The following is a 20,850-nucleotide window of genomic DNA, read 5'->3' as shown; positions in this document are numbered from 1 at the left end:
TAAGCAGTTACAAGAACTTATGTTGAGACGAAAACATTTAATAATACAAATCAGTAATAATTTTTAAAACACTTTCTATCTTGTATTGGGGTACAGCCAATTAACAATGTTGTGATAGTTTCAAGTGAACAGCAAAGGGCCTCAGCTACACATATACATGTTTCCATTCTCCCCCAAACTCCCCTCATATCCAGGCTGCCCCATAACATCGAGCCAAGTTTCATGTGCTATACAGTAGGTCCTTGTTGGTAATAATGACAATTTTATACACTTTTCTAACATGAATCAATATACAGAACACTTTAATTATAACCAGGAGTAATATAAATTGTCCAAAAAAGCTGTAAGAGGAATTTGCAGGACACTTGATACTGAACTTGCTCTTAAATTTATATAGTCTCCCTTTAAAATAATACTAGTTTACACTAGAGTTTGCAAATTTATTCAACTTGGAGAGGCACAGTTTTCAAACTAATATGCTTTTCTTTAAAGTTAAAGCAATTGGAGAAGGAAACAGCAACTCACTCCAGTATTCTATTCTTGCTTAGGAAATCCCATGGATATAGGAGCCGGGTGGGCTATAGTTCATGGGGTCAAAAAGAGCAGCTGAGTAGCTTTCATTTCACCTCCATATATACATAACTTTAATATCATACCCATTGAGCAAAATAAGTTTCATAAAGGTGTTTCAGACCTTATTTAATCTAAATTAGACCTTTTGTATCCAGAACAACAACAATGTTCAAAATTTCACAGGTGTTTTATTATTTTATTAGTCCAATATTAAACATTTAAAATGCCTGTTCATAAGACTTGTTTTTGATAAGTTTATCTTTAGTGTATTATTTTCCAGATAAATACAATAAATAAATAAGATAAAATAAAGTTAAAGCAATTATCCCCAGAAGATGAAACAGTTTTGTCAAGGCAAATGTGATATTAAATGGTTCGTTTTCTTATTGTTTTGAAATTTTTTTTTCTGGATTCTGGATACAAGTCCTTAGAGATATAGGATTTGCAAATATTTTCCTCCAGTCCATAACTTTTCATTCTTTTAACAGTGCCAGTGAAGTCTTAAATCAAGGCATTGAGGTCAGGGTTTGTGATTTCCTTCATTTAATGCAGATTTTTGTTGGTGACAAAGTTTGGCATTAAAAATAGGGTGGCTTATATTTGTGTGTTCTGCATTCCTATAGAGTGGAAATATGGGTGATGTATGTTTGGTGAAAATTAATTCAGGGAAAACTAACCAGGAGTCAGGAGGCCAGAAGCAGGAAGCTCTATCAGGTACATATAACTCCATGTCAATACAGACCCCTATAGGAAGAGATGGACCTTGCATCACCAGCAGGAAGTGACACTGCTTTATTTCTGCCAGCAGGGGGCAGAAAGATTTTTTTTTTTTTCCTCGCCTGGCAACAGCTCAGCCAATAAAAAGCCACTGTACTTCAAACTCCTCCAATGGACCTTTTGTTTCTAGAAGTCTATCCCAACTTCCCTTCCTTCTCTATAATAAGAGTTTCCTGTCCTTTGCATAACTGGAGTTGTATGTGGTTCACCATAGTTCCCTGTCCTGAATTGCAGTTCTTTGCTGCTCCCAAATAAACCCCTTTTGCTGGTAAAATAACTGGCTGTTTTATTATTTTAGGTTAGCAGTTTACTGACGTTTCCCCTGACAAAATATGCTTTGTCCCTGAAGTGAGAACAAAAGAAAGGAGCCCTGACAGAATATATTAATGGCGGTTGCATACAAACTCAAGACCCTGGTCCTTTCCCATCTGACTTAGCATTAGAGCTCAGCATCACAGGGATGTATATTAACATATCCACTCGAATTTAACAACGATGTCCGACTCTCTCTATATAGAAGATGAGTTTGATCTGACCAACCGGTTTAACTACGAGAACTGGCACAGCCAATTAGATTGTGTGGCATATATTTTACCTGTACTGAATGAGCTAAATTCACAGCTCCAAACTTTCAAAGGACATACATTTCAAGTATTTAAGATACAAGTATCTTTCCAAAAAATTCGATTAACAAAGGTCTATATAAATGATCAATATTCTAATTCTCCTAGGCCTTTCTGAGTATATCAGGTTAAACAAAGTGCCTCTAAGTAAAAGAGTAACTGGTATAATTGATAGTGTCTGATTTGAGTTCAGTTCCTGGTTCAGGAAGATCCCCTGGACAAGGGAATGGCAACCCACTCCACTAGTCTTGCCTGGAGAATTCCGTGGACAGAGGAGTTTGGTGGGCTACAGTCCATGGGGTTGCAAAGAGTTGGACGCAACTGAGCAACTTTCACATTTTTTTCAAAGTCTTTTTAGTCTACCTCCCAGAAAATGAGAAAGTGGTTAATTCCAATAACTTTTGCAACACAGGTGGTTTCAAATTCTTTGCTTTTAACAAAAAAATAAACGAAAATCTAATCAAGTTGTCAGCTGAGAGGTTATTGAAAATAATGTCTGGTGGTGGATCACTATGCTCTTTTTTTCACATATAGATAGTGCAGACTTTGATGAGCAGCGCTAAAGAGTATTTCTTGTCATTTCCAGTGTTGGAAGTAGCCACAAATTTATATTATCTGGTACCTATTTTGATCCCAGGCAATATGGGGTGAAATAAAATATAGGACATTTTTAGTTCATTGCAACAGATAACAGAGATAAGGGTCCTGGTCTCTGCCATTCAGGTATTGCTCTGTAAGCCTGAAAGTTCATTTGCCTCTTGGGGACTTTGCTCTTCCAGCTCTTATATGTTATGTGTTTGTCATGCACATAAGACTAGAATAAGAGAGGAGGAAGAGAGAAAGCCCCACCAGGGCCAGGTGTGCTCCCTCAAGAAAACAGACTTTAGTTATTTTCATCCTGAAGTCTAGCAGGTAATGCGCTTTCAGCCAGCAGGGAGCAGTAAGGCAACAGTGGCACAATTCTGCATGTGATAACGATTTTAAAAGTCTAAAGGTCACCTAACTTTGGCTACACGTTAGAATCATCTGTGTGTGTGTGCTCAGTTGTGTCCGACTCTTTGCAGCCCCATGGCCTGTGGTCCACCAGGTTCCTCTGTCCCATGGAGTTTTCCAGGCAAGAATACAGGATCAAACCGGTGTCTTTTTTTTTTTTTTTTAATAAATCTTTATTGTTTTTTTTTCATTTATTTTTATTAGTTGGAGGCTAATTACTTTACAAAACCGGTGTCTCTTGCATCTCCTGTATTGCCAGGTGGATTCTTTACCACTAGTGCCACCTGAGAAGCCCCGGAATCATCTGGGTTAGGTTTTAAAAACTACCCATGCCGGGTTTCCACCCTAGACAAAGAAATCAGACTTTAAAGCGCTTGCTAGCTACCTGCACCCAGTCTTCTTCAATCCCTCACTGCTTGATGGAGTAGCTGAATGACACCTAGTGGGCGCATCTCAGAAAACAAGTTCTTGAATCCTCTCCTTTTTCTTCTCCAGGTCGCATTAATGGGGGTTGGGGAACATAAAGCTTAAGAAAATTTTGGGGATATCAGCACATTTCTTTCTTTTTAAAAAATTTTATAGTTTTAATGAGCTGGCTTTTCTCTTTTTTAATCGGAGGATAGTTGCTTTACAATACTGTGTTGGTTTCTGCTGTACACCAAGAATCACCTTTAAGTACACATACATTCCCCTCCCTCTTGAGTCTCCCTCACATCACAGAGCACTGAGCCCAACTCCCTTTGCTAACAGCAGCTTCCCACTAGCTATCTACTTCACACCTAGTAGTGTATATATGGGGCTTCCCTGGTGGTTCAGCAGTAAAGAATCTGCCTGCAATGCAGGAGACAGCAGGTTCCAACCCTGGGTGGGGAAGATCCCCTGGAGGAGGACATGGCAACCGACTCCAGTATCCTTGCCTAAAAAAATCCAATGGACAGAGGAGCCTGGTGGCCTACAGTTCATGGAGTCACAAACAGCCGGACATGACTCAAGTCACTGAGCACTAGCATGAATGTAGCCAATGCGACTCTCTCAATTTCCCCGCCTTCTCCCCTCACTGTGTCCACCAGTCCGTTCTTTATGCCTGTGTCTCTATTCCTGCCCTGAAAATAGGTTCAACGGTACCTTTTTTTTTTTTTTTTAAGATTCTATATGTGTGTGTGGGAGTTGTTTTTTGTTGTTCAGTTGCTCAGTTGTGTCCGACTCTTTGCAACCCCATGTACTGCAGCAGGCCAGACTTCCTGGTCCTTCACCATCTCCCGGAGTTTGCTCAAACTCATGTCCATTGAGTCCATGATACCATCCAACCATCTCATCCTCTGTCGTCCCCTTCTCCTCCTGCCTTCACTCTTTCCCAGCATCAGCGTCTTTTCCAATGAGTCAACTCTTCGCATCAGGTGGCCAAAGTATTGAAGCTTCAGCTTCAGTCCTTCCAATGCATATTCAGGGTTGATTTCCTTTAGGACTGGCTGGTGTGTGTGTTAATATACAATATTTGTTTTTCTCTTTCTGACTTACTTCACTCTGTATAACAGGCTTTGGGTCACTACAGCCGGACTCAAATTCCTTTCTGTTTATGGCATCGGCCTGTTTCTAGCAGCTTAGGGCGAGCTGATTTCCCAGTGAGCTCGCAGTAGGACTGGAAAAAGGAAACGAGGGTGGACGTGAGCGGCAGCGAAGGAGGAGCAGACCCGCAGAGAGCGAGGGAGGAGCCGGCGAAGACGTAGCGGGGGCAGGCGGTCCCCACGTGGCCCCGACTTCCGCGCCCGAGCCACGGGGGCGGGGGCGGCCTGGGGACCATGGCGGGCCTGGACGCGGGCGGGGCCGTCCCCGTGTGGCTGGCGGAGGAGGACTTGGGCTGCATCATCTGTCACGATCTGCTGGCCTGGCCCGCCACGCTGCCCTGTGGCCACAGCTTCTGCCGCGACTGCCTGGTGGACCTGTGGGACGCGAGGCGCGGCCGGTTCTGCCCCACCTGCCGCGAGGGCGCCCCCGGGCCGCTGCAGCTGCGGAAGAACACCATGCTGGAGGACCTGGCTGACAAGTACAGGCGGGCGGCGCGAGAGCTGGAGGCCCCGAGCCCGTACCCCGGCCCGGAGCCCGGCCCGGCATCTCGCCCGGCGCCCGTACCCGGGCGCCCCACGGCGCAGCCGCGGGTAGGGAGGTGGGACCGGCGGTTGCTCTCTGCCCTCAGCTCATCCGCGCCGCCTGCACCCCGGTACCCTCAGGGCGCTTCCTCTCTTCCTGATTGTTTCCGCTTTCACTTTAGTTTTCTCAGGCTGTACATAGAACCCGTTCTTTGCAAAGTTCAGAGAAATATGAAGAAGCAGGAAAAAAAAAAAAAAATCCAAATCTGAAATCCTGTCAACTTACTATCTACCCTGGCCTATTTCCACTTATTTCCTCTCTTTCTGCAGCCTGTCTATCTCTCTGACGATTTTTCAATTCAGTTCAGTCGCTCAGTCGATTTTAAATTGTGCTAAAATTTGCTTACGTTATATAACATAAAATTGCCATTTAACCATTTTTAAACGTACCGTTCGGTGGCATTATATTTACACTGCTGTGCAATGATCAACACGACCGAGTTCCAAAACCTTTTCATCACCACAAACAGTAACTCTGTACCGTTGAAGCAGTGACTTCTCCCTTCGCTCCAGCCCGTGGTACCTTCTCATCTACTTTCTGTCTCTGTGACTTGGCCTCCTCTATGTATTTCATACAAGTGGAATCACGCAGTATTTGCCACTTTGTTTCTAGCCTTAGCTTCTTTCAGTTGCTATACCATTTTCAAGATTCATTTGTGTTGTAGCGTAAATGTGAAATTCATTCCCTTTTTTTTTTTTTTGGTAACTATTCATTCATTTGTTTATTTTCAGTTGCACTGGATCTTCATTGCTATGAAGATTGCTTCATTGCTCAGGCTTTCTAGTTGTGAGTGGGGGCTACTGTCTAGTTGCAGTGTGAAGGCTTCTCATTGCGGTGGCTTTTCTTGTTGCTGAGCACTGGCTCTAGGGCATGCAGGCTTCAGTAGTTGCGGTTCTCCTGCTCTAGAGCACAGGCTCAGAAGTTGTTGGGCAGCAGCTTAATCACTTTGAGGTAGAGGGAATCTTCCCAGACCAGGGATCGAACCCATGTCCCCTAAATTGGCAGGCGGACTTGTATCCACTGGGCCACCAGGGAAGTCTGAACTTCATTCCCTTTTTTGTGGCTGGATAATGATTCCCTTGTTTGATTATACCACTTTTTTTTTTAAAATCCATTCAAACACTGATGGACATTTGGATTGTTTCCACCCTTTGGTTATCACAAGTAACATTGCCGTAAACATTGGTGTACAGATATCCGAGTTCCTATTTTCAGTTCTTTCCAGTAGGAGCAGAATTTTTGGCTCACATGACAATTCTGTGTTTAGCTAGCTGAGGAACAGCCAAACTGCATTCCACACAACAATATTTTGCATTCCCATTAACAAAGTAGAAGGGTTCCAGTTTTCGTCAACTTTTGCTCCAGGGACTGAGATCAATTTGCTCCTAGTCTGTTAGCCACCGGGACTTAGGATATTGTCAGTTTACACCATGATCTTTTGCCCCGGACACCTGCAAGTTTGACTCCTCTTGCGGTATTTCTGAGCAATGCCCACCACCTCTCTGGGCTGAGCTTCAAGTTAGGTGAAACAAAGATGAATGAGCACCCTGTGTCATTCCCTCAGACAGCCCCAAGCCTGGTTAGAACAGGCATATGCAATGGTTTGTGACTAAGATCTCTTCTGTGCCTTTGGGAACCAGGACCAGAGTGTCATGCTGGAAATTTTCAGTACTGTCACTGAGCCAGGAAGAGAAATGAGGCAAGTGCAGGTCAGACTGTCACAAAGCTTCCTACTGCCAGTTTGTGTTTTTTTGAGTCAGTGATTGCCAGAGTTCTGCCTCAAAAAGTTGGTTCTGACAGTTTCTGCTTGTTCTGTGATGTTTCTGTGTGTGATGTGTTGGGGCAGGCTAGGGAGTGATGGAGAGCCAGAAAGCTTGGAGCTATCTACTCCTCTTTTTTTTTCCAAAAATAATTAATAGACTTTACTTTTTAGAGCAGTTCTAGATTTATAGAAAATTGAGCAGGTATTGCAGAAAGTGCCCTTACTCCCCTCACAGTTTTCCTTATTTATTACTCTCTTGCATTAGTTTGGTTCCTTGGTTACAATTTATGAACCAGTATTTTAAATTTTGATTTATTTTTTTGGCTGCACTGGGTCTTCATCGCTGCCCATGGGCTTTCTCTAGTTGTGTTGAGTCGGGGCTACGCTCTAGTTTCAGTGCTTGGGCTTCTCATTGCGGTGGCTTCTCTTGTGGAGCAGGGGCTCTAGGGCACGAGGGCTCAGTGGCTGCGCTGCACAGGCTTACTTGCCCCGTGGCATGTGGAATCTTCCTGGACTAGGGGTCAATCCCCTGCACTGGCAGGCAGATTCTTAACCACTGGACCACCAGGGGAGTCCTGTGAACCGATATTGATACATTGTCATTTACTAAAATCCATAGTTGCAGTTCACTCCCTGTTGTACCAGTCTATGGATTTTGACAAATGCGTGAAGTCAGGTATCTGCAGTTATAGCTATACTGCCTTGAAAACCCCCTGAGCCCCACCTTTCTGTATCCCCTCACCCCCCGCCAACCCCTGGCAGTGACTGATTTTTTTGCTATCTCTTTGGCTTTTCCAGAATGTCATACCATTGGAATCACACAGTATCTAGCTTTCTCAGACTTGTTTCTTTTACTAAACATAATTAAGGTTTGTGGCTTGACTGCTCATTTCTTTTTATTGCCAAATAATATTCCATTGCATGCATGTCCCACAGTTTGTCTATTCACCTTTTAATGGACATATTGGTTGCTTCCTTTTTTTTCCCCCCTTATAATTAAAGCTGTTTTCTTCTTCTTGGTTATAAATACAGCATTGGAAGTTCCCTGGTGGTCCAGCGGTTAGGATTCAGGGCTTTCACTGCCATGGCCTGGGTTCTATCCCTGGTCAGGGAACTGAGACCTTACAAGCCGAGTGGTGTGGCCACAGATGAATAAATACAGCATTATCCCTCAGGTCCTTAAAACTATTTGTTAGTATAGTGACTGAATATACTTTGCATTGGCTTTCAGATTACAATTGCTTATGGATGGTAGGATATTGGATGGTTTAAAATGTTTCTTCTTTCAATTCTGTGCATTTTCTAAATTCAGCACGATAAGTGTGCAGTTTTATGGATAGAAAAAGCACCAACACTTATTTATAAAAGTTTTTAATTTGCTCAGGTGTCTAGATAAGGGCTCCACTTCAGAATTCCAGCTGCCAGAATGTTTAGGAGTGAGACCTGGACATACAAGAACAAACAATGTTACCAGTGGTCAGCCACCTTCCTCTGCAAATTAGTCTGCATATGACTTCTGAAACACATGCTATTTTGAGGGACATCAGTGCTTCTTAGAGATGAGAAATTAGTTCCAGTTTTTGAGGTTCCAGCATAATTTAAAAAGTGAAAGCTGTCCCCCCAAAGTTATTAAAAACTCTGGTTTATTTAGAGTAGAATGATGAAAATCTTGTATTTCTGTGGTTCTATGTAGGACCCCTTTGGGAGGTAATTCAGATTTCTCCAATGAGTTCTGGGCCCCGCCTGCCCTTGATGCTTCTCCAGGTCTTGAGGTTGTTGCCAGAATATGTTGGTGGCCAAACTTCCTCCCACTCTCAGCCAGGCAGCTGCGCAGATGAAGCTCTGGAAGTGGAGTTGTTTAGCATTCTCATCTGAATGTTTCTTTGAATGTGAAGGACGCCAATAAACAAAAAGAGCTTGCATCTGTACAGCAATCTAGAATCTCCACAATCCTTTCATAGTAGATGCTTTTCACTGTTAAAGGGAACGAGAGGTGGTCGCTTTAATTTTTGAAAGGAGTGGTGAAGACACAGGATGAGTCAGAGGTGAGAGTGGGCCTGAAGCCTGAGCCAAATGCCTTCCACGCAGCTTACCAGCTGCCACCTGCACCAAATCCCCAGGCTCCCACCCTGCTTCCTCTCTGACTTCCCCAGTTCAAAATGACCCCAGTCTTCCCTTCGTGCCTCACTCCCACCCCCCACGCCCCCGGCCCCATCCGATGGATGAACTCTGCTTCCCTGTTATGGCCGCTGAACAACCAGTAGGGGGACGTGGGCATGCGGAAGGTCTGAGGACATTACCTCCTTTTCCTCTAGACATTTTTGTCACTTCCTTGACCGCTTCCTTTATCCAGTGTTTAGGGCTCCCTCTGTCTAGGGCTGGTTCCCGGGTCCAGCTTTATCTTCTGCTTTGCTCTTTTAAAGGTGGAGGCATCAAAGAGCATCACAGAAGTTGACCAGGAGCTGGCAAAGCTGGTGGAACAGCTTATAGATATTGTCAGGAACCTTCAGAGTCCGAGACAACGCCCTGAATCTGAACCAGATAAAGAAGTGAGCATTCTGGCTGTGGTAGGCTCATCTGGGAGAAGAAAGGATGTGCCAGGGGATGGGGCTAGGGACAGCTCCCTGGGACCTCTGGGAAGCAACATGAATATGTTTGCCCTTGAAGGATGCGCTAAATCCCAATCTTTCACCTTGCAAACACAGATAACTGGGAGTTTGGAATGTTTGAGGTGAGGTGTGAAGGCTTCAGGTAGGCTTGCATCCATCCTTATCACTCCACGTAACCACCTTACTCCCCGAAGATCACCAGTGATCTCTGTGCAAATCCTGCAGACCTTCTAGCTTTTATTCTCAGTGGCCTTTCAGCCGCCTATGACATAGTTGACCACAACATCATTTTTTTTTAAATTCTGTATGATTTTTAAGAGCTACATTTCGTTTACAGTTGTTACAAAACATCGGCTCTGTTCCCAGTGTTGTACAACACGTCCTTGTAGCCTAACTCATGCCCAGTAGTTTTTACCGCTCACTCCCGGGCCCCATGTTGCCTCTCTCGCCTCTCTCCCACTAATTTTTTTTTAATATTTATATATATTTAATATATGTGTATACCTTTACAAAACACTGTGTAATAACTGAATATATTTAAAAGACAATGTTTTTTTGAAACCTGTTCTGCCATGACCAGAGATAAAAGATCTTTTCCCCCCCTTTTTTCTTTTTTAAAAAATTTCATTATTGGAGTACAGTTGCTTTACACTGTTGTGTTAGTTTCTGCTGTACCACACAGTGAAGCAGCTACACGAACACACACAGTTCCCCCTCTCTCTTGAGCCTCCCTCCCATCCCACTCCCGTCCCACCCCTCGAGGTCACTAGCGAGCACCGAGCTGGGCTCCCTGTGCTATATAGCAACTTCCCACCAGCTACTGCTGACCACAGATTTGTTTTCTGTATATCAGTGAGTCTGCTGCTTTTCACAACTTCATTCTTCGAGCTTTCTTTCCCCTTAGCTCTGAGATACAAGTCTTCCAGTCTTTCCCCATGTCTCTCTGGCTGCTCCTTTTCCGTCTGTTTGGCAGGTTTACTGTCCTCTGCTCAGCAGTGAAAAGCTGGGATTCCTCAAGGCTGAGTTGTAGGTCACTGTCTCTTTCCCTCAGATGGCCCTGTCCACACCTGTGGCTTTAATTACCCACCCTGTGCACAAACATAACTTCAGCCTGGACCCTCCTCTGATCTGGTGTCTTCCTTCTCATCTTTTCCTCTTGGCATCTCAGAGGCACATCACACTTAATCTGTCCTGAACTGTGTCTCCTCTGGGTACCCCATCTGAGCAGCTGACCCTGTAACCATTCCAGGTTCCCAAGTCAGAAATCTGAGGATCATGTTGCCCTCCTCCATCCCCTGGCTAAACATCTCTTGAACCTATTTACTATTCTGGAGCTCCTTAAAAACGTCTCTAATCCAATGCTATGACCATCTCTGATCTGGATTTCTACCAAAGCCTCCTAATCACTCCGTTCTGTTCCCACTATAGTGTCACACTTCTCATCACGGGGCCCATACCATGGAATGTTCTTTTTCGCTGTCATGTAGGTCATGCCTGCTCATCCTTCAGACCTCGACTAGATTATCACTTCCTTGAAGAAGCCTTCACTGATTTCCTTGAACAAGTCAAGTCCCCTTACTAGAAGCTCTCATGTATGTGATTCCATGTACCTTTCATTTGCAGCAGTTGTCACACGTGTGACTTGATAGTGATTGGTACCATAATTTATTAAAGTCTTTCTTTCCTCTTCCTAGCACTGGACTCTAAGCTCTAGGAGGGCAGAGACCTTGATGACTTTTGTTCTTTTGTTCACTCCTGTTTTCCCAGGCCTGGCACAGTGCTGGGAATAGAGTAAATGCTCAGTAAATACCCAGAGTATTTGAATGAGTGAATAAATGGGTCCTCAGGGATGCAGTGTGTTGGGGTAGAAAGTCTGAGAGTCTGTCAGTCCTGACGTGGTTACTCACTAGTGTTACGACCTTGGGCCAGTCATTTCATCTTTCTGAGTCTCAGGCTTCTACCTGTAAAACAAGAACAACAAATGATCTGTGGCCTGCTCCTCATTGGTTTAATGGGGAGTTGTTTTTTTTTTTAATATCTTGTTTGAAAATGTGCTTAAGCAATGTGAAAATGTGGGAAAATCAAATTAACTGTGGCAATTTAGTTAACTAACCCTAACCCTAATCCTGCAAATGGCGACCCACTCTAGTATTCTTTCCTAGAAAATTCCATGGACAGAGGAGGCTGATGGGCTACAGTCCATGGGGTCAGATGCGACTGAGCGCACACACAGCCCTAACCTTCTTTTGCAAAATGGGGGTGATAAACCCATCTTGGAAGGTTGTTAGGCAATTAGAGGTGAGCAGTGGAAAATACGCAAGAGGTAGTACCTACTCCTGTTATGATTGACCAAAAGAATGGAAAATGGATTTTCCTAAGTTGGGAAGGAGAGTCAAGTCCTGGAGGTAGGAAAGTGGTGAGCAGATGAGAGACTGTGTTGGGGAAAAACAGGACCTGAAGGTAAAGAAAATCAGAGTATATGTTGGAGGCCCCAGAGACTGGATGCAGGCAGCATGATTGTCTTGGCCCGTGGGAAGAGTTATTATGATAAGATGATAGCAGTCGGGGAAAGACTATTTCAGCCTCTGTGGCTTATCTTAGTGCCTATCTGTATTATTTATTTTGTAAAGCCCCTATAAGATGGGCCTAAAATTTTAAAACTTTTTGGAGGGTATGAGCTTAGAATTCTGTGTCTGTTGTACAGAATACTAGAAAATACGTAGCAGTTTAAGAACCACAACCCAACCATAACCCCATCACCCAGAAATTGCTATTCTCTAATGTCATTGCCATAATAATGTATTCCAGATTGTTTTCAAGGCATGTATTTTGAGGGCCTAATTATATTTTGAAAAACCTGTTGGGAGGTAAGTAGAAAATTATAGATGGTTGGCAGGACTGGAATATATTTGTTGCGTTCCTTAAAAGGTTGTCTTTCTTTCTTCCTTCCTTCCCTCCCCCTTCCCCCTCCCTCTCTTTCATTCTGTTCTTATTCATCAATAGACTTTGTTGGAAGGGGTGGACGTTTCCTTGGCTTCTCCCAAACTGAGTTCCAGCCCACCTGAGCGAAAAATGAAAGCTATTCTCCATGACTTAGAAGAGATCCAAGAAAAATTACGAGAAAACTTCACGCAGAAAGGGGCCTTTGAAGAACAAACACAGGGTGAGTTGATGTTATTTGGTAGAGGAGGTTGGATTATGGAAGCTGGGGCAGTGTTCCATGGCTTCGTTTTGAGGGAACAGGATCTCTGAGCCCAGCTGCGTGTTCCCTGGGATGTGAATGAGGAAGGAGTGGGCTGAGCTATTTTTGTGGCTGGATGTGTTTTTGGACCTGACTGGAGGTGTGATGTAACACAGGCCCTTAATAGACAGAAACTCATTTTCTAAGACTTATAAATCCAGAACCTAGACCTGATTTTGCTAGCTCACTGCACACCTATTTTGCTTGAGGAGATTCAGAAATAGGCAACTTTTTAATTTTTCACTAGTAAATGTCTTATTAATGAAGAATGCAACTTTGTATACAGTTCTTGATAAATTCTATTCAACTATAATCTCTGACCAGTGTTAACATGTTAAGTAGTAACAATGTAGATTATAACAGAACTTTGCTGGTGGCGCAGTGGGTAAGAATCCGCCTGCCAGTGCAGGGGAAACTGGTTCAATCCCAGGTCGGGGAACTAAGATCCCACATGCTGAGAAGCAGCTAAGCCCGTGCAACACAACTACTTAGCCTCTGCTCTAGAGCCCGAGAACCACAACCACCGACGCCCGCACGCCCTAGAACCCACGCTGTGCCACAAGGGAAGTCACCGCAGTGAGAAGCCTGAGACCGCAGTTAGAGAGCAGCCCCCGTTCACTGCAACTTCAGAAATAAAATGGTTTTTTAAACAATCCAGCTTAGAAAATTCAAGTATGTCTTAGCAAGTACGATTTTTATTATCTTGGCTATTTTTGTTTTTTTAAAGCTTATTCCGCTGTAGGGGAAAGAGGAGTCTTTTTTGGGGGGGACGGCAGCTTCAAGGCACGTGGAGTCTTAGTTTCCCTAACCTGGGATAGAACTTGCACCCCCTGCACTGGAAACTCACAGTCTTAACCATGGGACTGCCAGTCGTCGTTGTGAACCTCCAGGGAAGTCCCTATTTTGGCTGTTTTGATTTTGATTGTTTGGGCCAGTCCAGGGCAGCTTTAAAACACAAGATCTGAATATTTCCTGAACCGTCATTCCCTGAAGTTCTCACAAGATTGTTTTTAAGACAATAGATTAGCTGTTCTTCAAGTCAGCCCTTTAACAGCTGCTAAGCAATTTGGCTGCCTCCTCACAATGGTTTCCTTTGACCCTATGTAAATAGACCATGAGCTGCCACGGAAATCACGCAAACAGCACAGTGTTTCTCGAGGCATGGCCCAGGACTTTCTGTAACACTACAAAGAATGCAGATAATCTCCAGTTTGTTAGCCTATTTTTTTTTTCTAATGTGTTTTTTCTGACTTTGATATCAATATTATGCTCACGTCATAGTATTAAGTAAAAATCTTCTCACCCTTAAAAAATGAAAATTCAGAATCCAGGCCCCGTTGCCAAACTATTGAGCTAGCATCTCTGGGACTAAGTACCAAGGATTTGTATTTTTACCAACTTTGCGGGGGGTTTTAATGCATACTACAGTTTTGATAACCATTTTGGGCTTACCCAGTATGGGTGATTATTTGTAATACAAATTTAATTATTGGGGAGTGCAGTTGCCCCTTGAACCCATGAGGATTAGGGGCACCAAAAACTTAAAACTGCCCCAAAACTTAATTTCCAGTAGCCTGCTGTTGACTGGACGCCATACTATAGCGTGAACGGTTGATTAACACACACTTCGTATGTTTTGTGTACTATACACTATATTCTTACAGTAAAGCAGGTTAGAATAAAAGAAAATGTTATTAAGAAGAGCGTAAGGAAGAGAAAATACATTTACAGTACTGTACTGTATCTATCTACACCGTAAGTTTACATCATCCAACTCTTCCGTTCAGTTTATGCTGCTGTCCCTTCAGGATACAAATGGGGAAGATTTCACCTTCATGGTCCATATCCTAGCATTTCTCTTACTTTCCCTTCTGCCACTTCCTGTGGTCATTGTAAGCACACAGTGGCTTTAAGGTAATAATAAAATTTAGTACAGTTTGGGGTTAGCTCAGTCACTCAGTCATGTCTGGCTCTTTGCAACCCCATGAATTGTACCCCACCAGGTTCCTCTGTCCATGGGATTGTCCTGGCAAGACTACTGGAAGGGGTTGCCATTTCCTCCTCCAGGGGATCTTCCTAATCCAGGGACTGAAGCCTCATCTCCTGAGGCTCCTGCATTGGCAGGTGGATTCTTTACCACTGAGCCACCTGACAAGCCTTGGGATTAGCAGGTATAACTATTATATACAGGATGGGTAAACAACAAGGCCCTACTGTATAGCTCAGGGAGTTATATTCAGTAGCCAGTGATGAATCGTAATGGAAAAGAATATGAACAAGAATATATATATGCATACATGAATCACTTTGTTGTATAGTAGAAATTAACACAACACTAAATCAACTATACTTCAATAAAATGAAAACCAAATTTCAATATATTGAGAGGAAATAGGTATCAGCAGTTGTGGTGAATCTCATTTCAATTCATATTTCCCAGTTTAATAACGGTTTAAAGCATTGACCTGAGGAAAAAAAAAAAAATAAAGCATTGACCTGAGGTCATGGAGATTCTGGGGGTGAGGGTGCTGTGATCTCCTGGAACCATATTAGTTAATTTATTTGATAAATATGCTTTAAATACTTCCTATGTACATGGCAATGGGTAAATGCTTAGAATACAGAGATGAATAAAATCTCTGCCAGCAAGGAGCATAGGACTCAGTGTGGGGGGGGTGGAGTCCACAGTAAGAATATGGGACTAGATACACCTAAGCTGGATGTACTCCCTGATCAAATGCTGATGATGAGAAAGACAAGCTGTGTGTGTTGATCATGATGTTTGGATATCTTCTATGTGCCTTTTTTTTTCTGATGGGACTATCTCCCTCTCCCAATGTGTTTGATTCCATAGTTGAACTCCCAGAAGTTCCATCTTCTTCCTCATGCCCACCGCCTGACCAGAGCCGCCTTGCACCCAAGAAGGCTTCCTCGTTTGCTCGATGTAAGTATGTGATCCGCCTACAGCGCGGGTTTGACTTGGTGGAGCAAGGAGCTATAAGAGCATGTTGTGTCCATCTCTCTGCTGTTAGACCCCTTGGCTTGTTCCTCCACACCTGGCCCCTCCCCATGGGGAGCTGATGACAAAGGCAAAAGGGGTTGAAGACTCCCGAATTCCAGGCTGAGCCAGACCCCTGAGCTCTCAGAACACAGGCAACCTTTGGGCATCCATGCCAGAGCCACCACTTACAGCCAACTGCCAATGCCCCAACCTGGCTAAACTACCATCACTGCCCAAGTCTGGAATAATCCTTGAGGGCATGGATCCTGGAGCCAACTGCTCCACTCACTAGCTGTCTGATCTTGGAGAAGTCATGTAACCTCTCAGAGCCTCAGTTCCCTCATCTGTAAGATGGAGATAGTAGTACTTACTTCCTTGTGGGATTGTCATCAGGGTAAGTGAGTAAACGTGTGTAAATATGAGTTTCAGTAGGAATGCTGTGTATTAGCAATTATTTACTCCCTTAGTGGAAAACAGTATGGAATATACAAAATGAATAAGACATGAGCCTTAATCAGGAAGCTTAGTATAACCAGAGAGATGTAAATAGCCATGGTCATCAATCACTCTACTCTTGGTAGAAAATGGTAAGTATCACTAGAGATCAGGTAAAGCATTAGGGGAAGAGCAAGAGGTGACTTTTGTGGGGTGAGCTTCACAGACAGCTTCCTGAAAGAAGGCTCATCGGTAAGTAGAAATGAAGGTGGGAGAGGCGGGTATTGTTACTAGAACAGCATCAGGGGTATGTATAACAAGGTTCCACTGTAAGTTGACATTCCGACTGTAATGCTAGTATAAGTAAAACTGTATCGCATTCAAAGATACACAGATGCTTTTCGCTATTTGAGGACCTCGTAGCATGAACCATCAGAGCTGACTGGTCATGTTCTGGTTTTTTTCCTCCAGGGGCCATCAGTCCAACCTTTGAGCTTCGGAGCCTCTCCTGTAATCTAGTGGTGTCCACGGACCTCCGGACAGTGACTGTGTCTGACTTCCCAAAGCTCAATTCCTGGAGTCCTGAGAGGTTTGCCTCCAGCCAGGCCTTGTGTTCCCAGGCCCTCTCTTCCGGGCAGCATTACTGGGAAGTGGACACTCAGCGTTGTAGCCACTGGGCAGTCGGGGTAGCTTCGCGGGGGATGAGGCGTGACCAGATCCTGGGAAGGACCACGGACTCCTGGTGTGTAGAGTGGAAAGGGACCAGCAAGCTCTCTGCATGGTGCATGGTCAAGGAAACTGTCCTCGGCTCAGACAGACCTAGTGTGGTGGGCATCTGGCTGGACCTTGAGGAGGGAAAACTTGCCTTCTATTCCAAGGCAGATCAGGCGAAGCCTCTCTTTGAGTGCCCAATCTCTGTCTCTTTTCCTCTACACCCTGCCTTCTGGCTGTATGGCTTATACCCTGGAAATTCTCTGACTATTAGGCAAATGAATGTGTAAACATTCCCCGGGTGTTAAAGCACATCGATTTCTGGGTCTCTCTGACTTTTAGCAGGGTGGCAACTTAAGAATCCCATTTTCAGCACTTCCCTGGTGGTCCAGACGGTTAGGAATCCACCTGCCAATGCAGGGGACATGGGTTCAGTCCCTGATTCCAAAAGATCCCACGTGCCACAGAGCAGCTAAGCCAGTGCGCCATATCTACTGAGTGCTGGAGCCGTGGAGCCCATGCCCGGCAACGACAGAAGCCACCACAGGGAGAAGCCAGCACACCCCAAGGAAGAATAACTCCCGCTCACCACAACCAGGGCCCTGCCCAGCCAAAAATAATTTTTAAAAATAAAGGAATCGCAAACAAATAAGGAATGAACTTTCAAAGTTGAGGGATGCAAAGTAACTGTTTAACTTGGCTAACTTGCATTGTTCAAACCCTCCTGGTCCAAAGAAAGGACAGGCTCTTGAGTAGGAGATAATATCTAAGCCCTTGGAAGCTCCTGCCTGATAAGACTGTCTTTATCGGAGGCCCTTGGGCCACTCAGTATCAGCTCGATCTCTGGAGGAGCTGGAAACTAAGATCAGCCATATGAGCAGTGATTCTGCCTACAAAATAAAGTGACTCAGTGTCCGACTCTTTGCGACCCTGTGGACTATAGCCTGCCAGGCTCCTCCACCCATCGGATTTTCCAGGCAAGAATGCTGGAGTGGGTTGCCATTTCCTTCTCCAGGGAATCTTCCTGACCCAGAGATTGAACCCAGGTCTCCCTCATTGCAGGCAGACTCTTGATCATCTGAGCCACCGGAGAATCTGCCTACCATGGGCCAATCAAGGCTTTGGACACTGAGTCTTGGATGTGCTTCCCTCGTTGGCAGTATTCCGTGTGTGTTGTCACACATCATGCTGGGAGAATTAAGCAATGACCCTATAATGAGAGGGCCTTTTTCCATGTCTGATTTTAACCTATATCCTTTCATTGTAATAAACTGTAGTCACAAGTATAGCAGCTTTGCTGAATTCTGTGAGTCCTTCTAGTGAATCACTGACAATGAGATTGATTTTGGGGGTCCTCCTCCCCACCCACAGGGGGCATGCTGTCAGGCATGTGTAATGTTATTAGCACACATTCAGTGGCTTCAAACAACACACATTTACAATCTCAAGGCTTCTATGGGCCAGAGTCAGGGTACAGCTTAGCTGAGGCTTCTGTTCTGGAGTCTTGAAAGCTGCAGTCGGAGTGTGAACTGGGGCCGGGTGACGTGGAGGCTCCCCTGGGGAAGGACTTGCTTCCAAACTCACGTGGTTGTTGGCAGTATTCAGTTCCTTGTGGGTTTTCAGACCGAGGACCCCAGTTCCTTACCCAGTGGGCCTCTGCAACGTAGCTGCTTACTTCATCAAAGCCACAGAGGGAGATCAAGTCTCCCAAAAGGTGGACATTCAATCTTTTAACAACTTTAATTTTTTTAAAAATCGTTAACTTTTAATGGAAGAGTAGTTGCTTTATAATACTGGTTCGGTTTCTGCCATACATTCAAGGGGGGGGGGGGGCATCTATATACCTGTGGCTAGTTCATGTTGGTGTGTGATAAAAATGTTTTTTAATTTATTTAGTTTTGGCCATGCTGCATGCGGGCTTTCTCCAGCTGCGGTGCGCAGGCTTCTCATGCAGTGGCTTCTCTTGTGGAGCACGGGCTCTCGAGCACAGGTTCAGTAGTTGTGGTTCAGGGGCTGAGTTGCCTCATGAATTGTGGGATCTTCCCAGACCAAGGGATCAAACCAGTGTCTTCTGAGTTGGCAGGTAAATTCTTAATCTCTGGACCACCAGGTCAGTCCCGACATTAAATCTTCTGTAATGTAACCACACGGACATATAACCAACGCATCCCTTCACCTTTGCCTTTTTCTGTTGATTAGAAGCAAGTCACGGGACCTGCCCACATTTAGGGGTGGGGATTCACAAGAGCATGAATACCAGGAAGTGCGGGGGCGGGTCCTTACAGTCTGGCCAGCACATGGTATCATCTCATACTTGATTTCCCCCATTTCTTTAGAACCATTTTAGCCCATAACAGAACAGATAGAGAAAACTACACAAAACGCATGTGCAGCGTAAGGAATAATCATTATTGTTATTAAGCACCCTTTACACTTCAGGTCAAGAAATAAAACCCTGCTACCAACCCCAGAGGCTCTTTCCCCATTCCAGTTACAAAACCCTCTCTCCACCTAAAAGGCATCTTGACTTTTACAGTAATCACTTGCTTGCATTTCTTTAGAGTTTTAGCACCCAAACATGCATCTTTAGCACAAACTCAAAGAAAAAACAAAAAACAAACCCTGATATATCTTAACAGCTTTGTTGAGATATAATTTGCGCACTATAAAATTCACCTATTTAACGTGTACAAATCAATGTGTTTTAGTATATTTAGAGCTGTGAAACCATCACCATAATCTAATTTTAGAACATTTTCATCACTCCCCATAGAAAGAACCCTCATACCTATTAACATTTGCTATGTCTTTGAAGTCACCTGATCTACAGCCTTCCCCTCCCTTTCTTCGCCTTACAATCCATCTGTAGGCCCCCAGGTTGCATGAGCACCTGCTGGAGAGATGGAATCCAGCTCTGCTGGGCTGGGTTGAACAGAAAGTCTTGCTACACAAACCAGCCAGGTGACCTCTGACAGTGCATTTCGCCTCTTTGTCTTTCCTCTGTAAAATGGAAATCATTATTATTGGCCCTTCCTTCTGTTCCTCGAAGTGTTGCAAAAGAATTAAAGTTACAGGTGAAGACGTTGGAAGAATGCCAGGGTGGTTATAAACACGGCAACAATGACAGAACTATATTTTCTTTCTCTTTTTTTGGCCACACCATGCGGGACCTTAGTTCCCTGACCTGGGATTGAACCTGTGCCCCCTGCATTGCAAGTGCAGAGTCTTAGCCATTGGACTGCTAGGGAAGTCTCAGAACTATACTTTCACATCGCCTACCTTGGTCTCTGGTGCTTCTCTGGTAGCTCAGCTGATAAAGACCACCTGATTCAGGAGACCCCAATTCAATTCCTGGGTCGGGAAGATCCCCTGGAAAAGGGATAAGCTATCCACTCCAGTATTCTTGGGCTTTCCTGGTGGCTCAGAAGGTAAAGAATTCTCCTGCAATGCAGGAGACCTGAGTTCAACCCCTGGGTTGGGAAGATCCCCTGGAGGAGGGCATGGCAACCCACTCCAGTATTTTTATTTTTTCCCACTCCAGTATTGTTGCCTGGAGAATCCCCATGGACAGAGGAGCCTGGCAGGCTATAGTCCATGGGGTCACAAAGAGTCGGAGAGATTAAGCACAGCAGAGCACCTTGGTTTCTAACATCTTTAGATTCACATTCATTTCCACACATGTTCTTGGAAACAGGAGCACCAGAATTCTTCCCCCATGATCTATTCATTTGCTCTCTGAGCCTCATAAACTACCCTGTGTGATGAGTATTATCACCTTTTTTTAACACTTGAGAGAGGGGAGTGGGGGCCTGGACCAACCTAGGGGTTTGGGCAGGATCAGTCAGCTGAGCATGGCAGATCTGGGAGCCGGCCCAGTGTTCCCACTCTCCAAGTCTCAAAGCTTAACATCCTTTGATAAGATCCTGGCTGAGACCCAGACCTGGCTGTCCACTTTGATAAGATGCAGAACTGAAGCC

The 20,850-nt window shown here is 44.5% G+C and overlaps 1 protein-coding gene across 1 annotated transcript; it reads left to right on the top strand.

Moving 5' to 3' along the window:
- Positions 1–4,683: 4,683 nt before the first annotated feature.
- On the top strand, positions 4,684–20,003 carry RNF135 (ring finger protein 135). The gene is made up of 5 exons (XM_043903100.1): positions 4,684–5,122; positions 9,300–9,425; positions 12,489–12,648; positions 15,581–15,670; positions 16,634–20,003. The coding sequence occupies exons 1-5, from the start codon at positions 4,766–4,768 to the stop codon at positions 17,161–17,163; spliced, it is 1,263 nt and encodes a 420-aa protein (XP_043759035.1). The 5' UTR covers positions 4,684–4,765; the 3' UTR covers positions 17,164–20,003.
- The last annotated feature ends 847 nt before the right edge of the window (positions 20,004–20,850 follow it).

Source organism: Cervus elaphus, chromosome 5 (genome assembly GCF_910594005.1).
Source record: "Cervus elaphus chromosome 5, mCerEla1.1, whole genome shotgun sequence".
Taxonomy (NCBI): Eukaryota; Metazoa; Chordata; class Mammalia; order Artiodactyla; family Cervidae; genus Cervus; species Cervus elaphus.
This window is presented reverse-complemented; position numbering and strand designations above follow the sequence as displayed.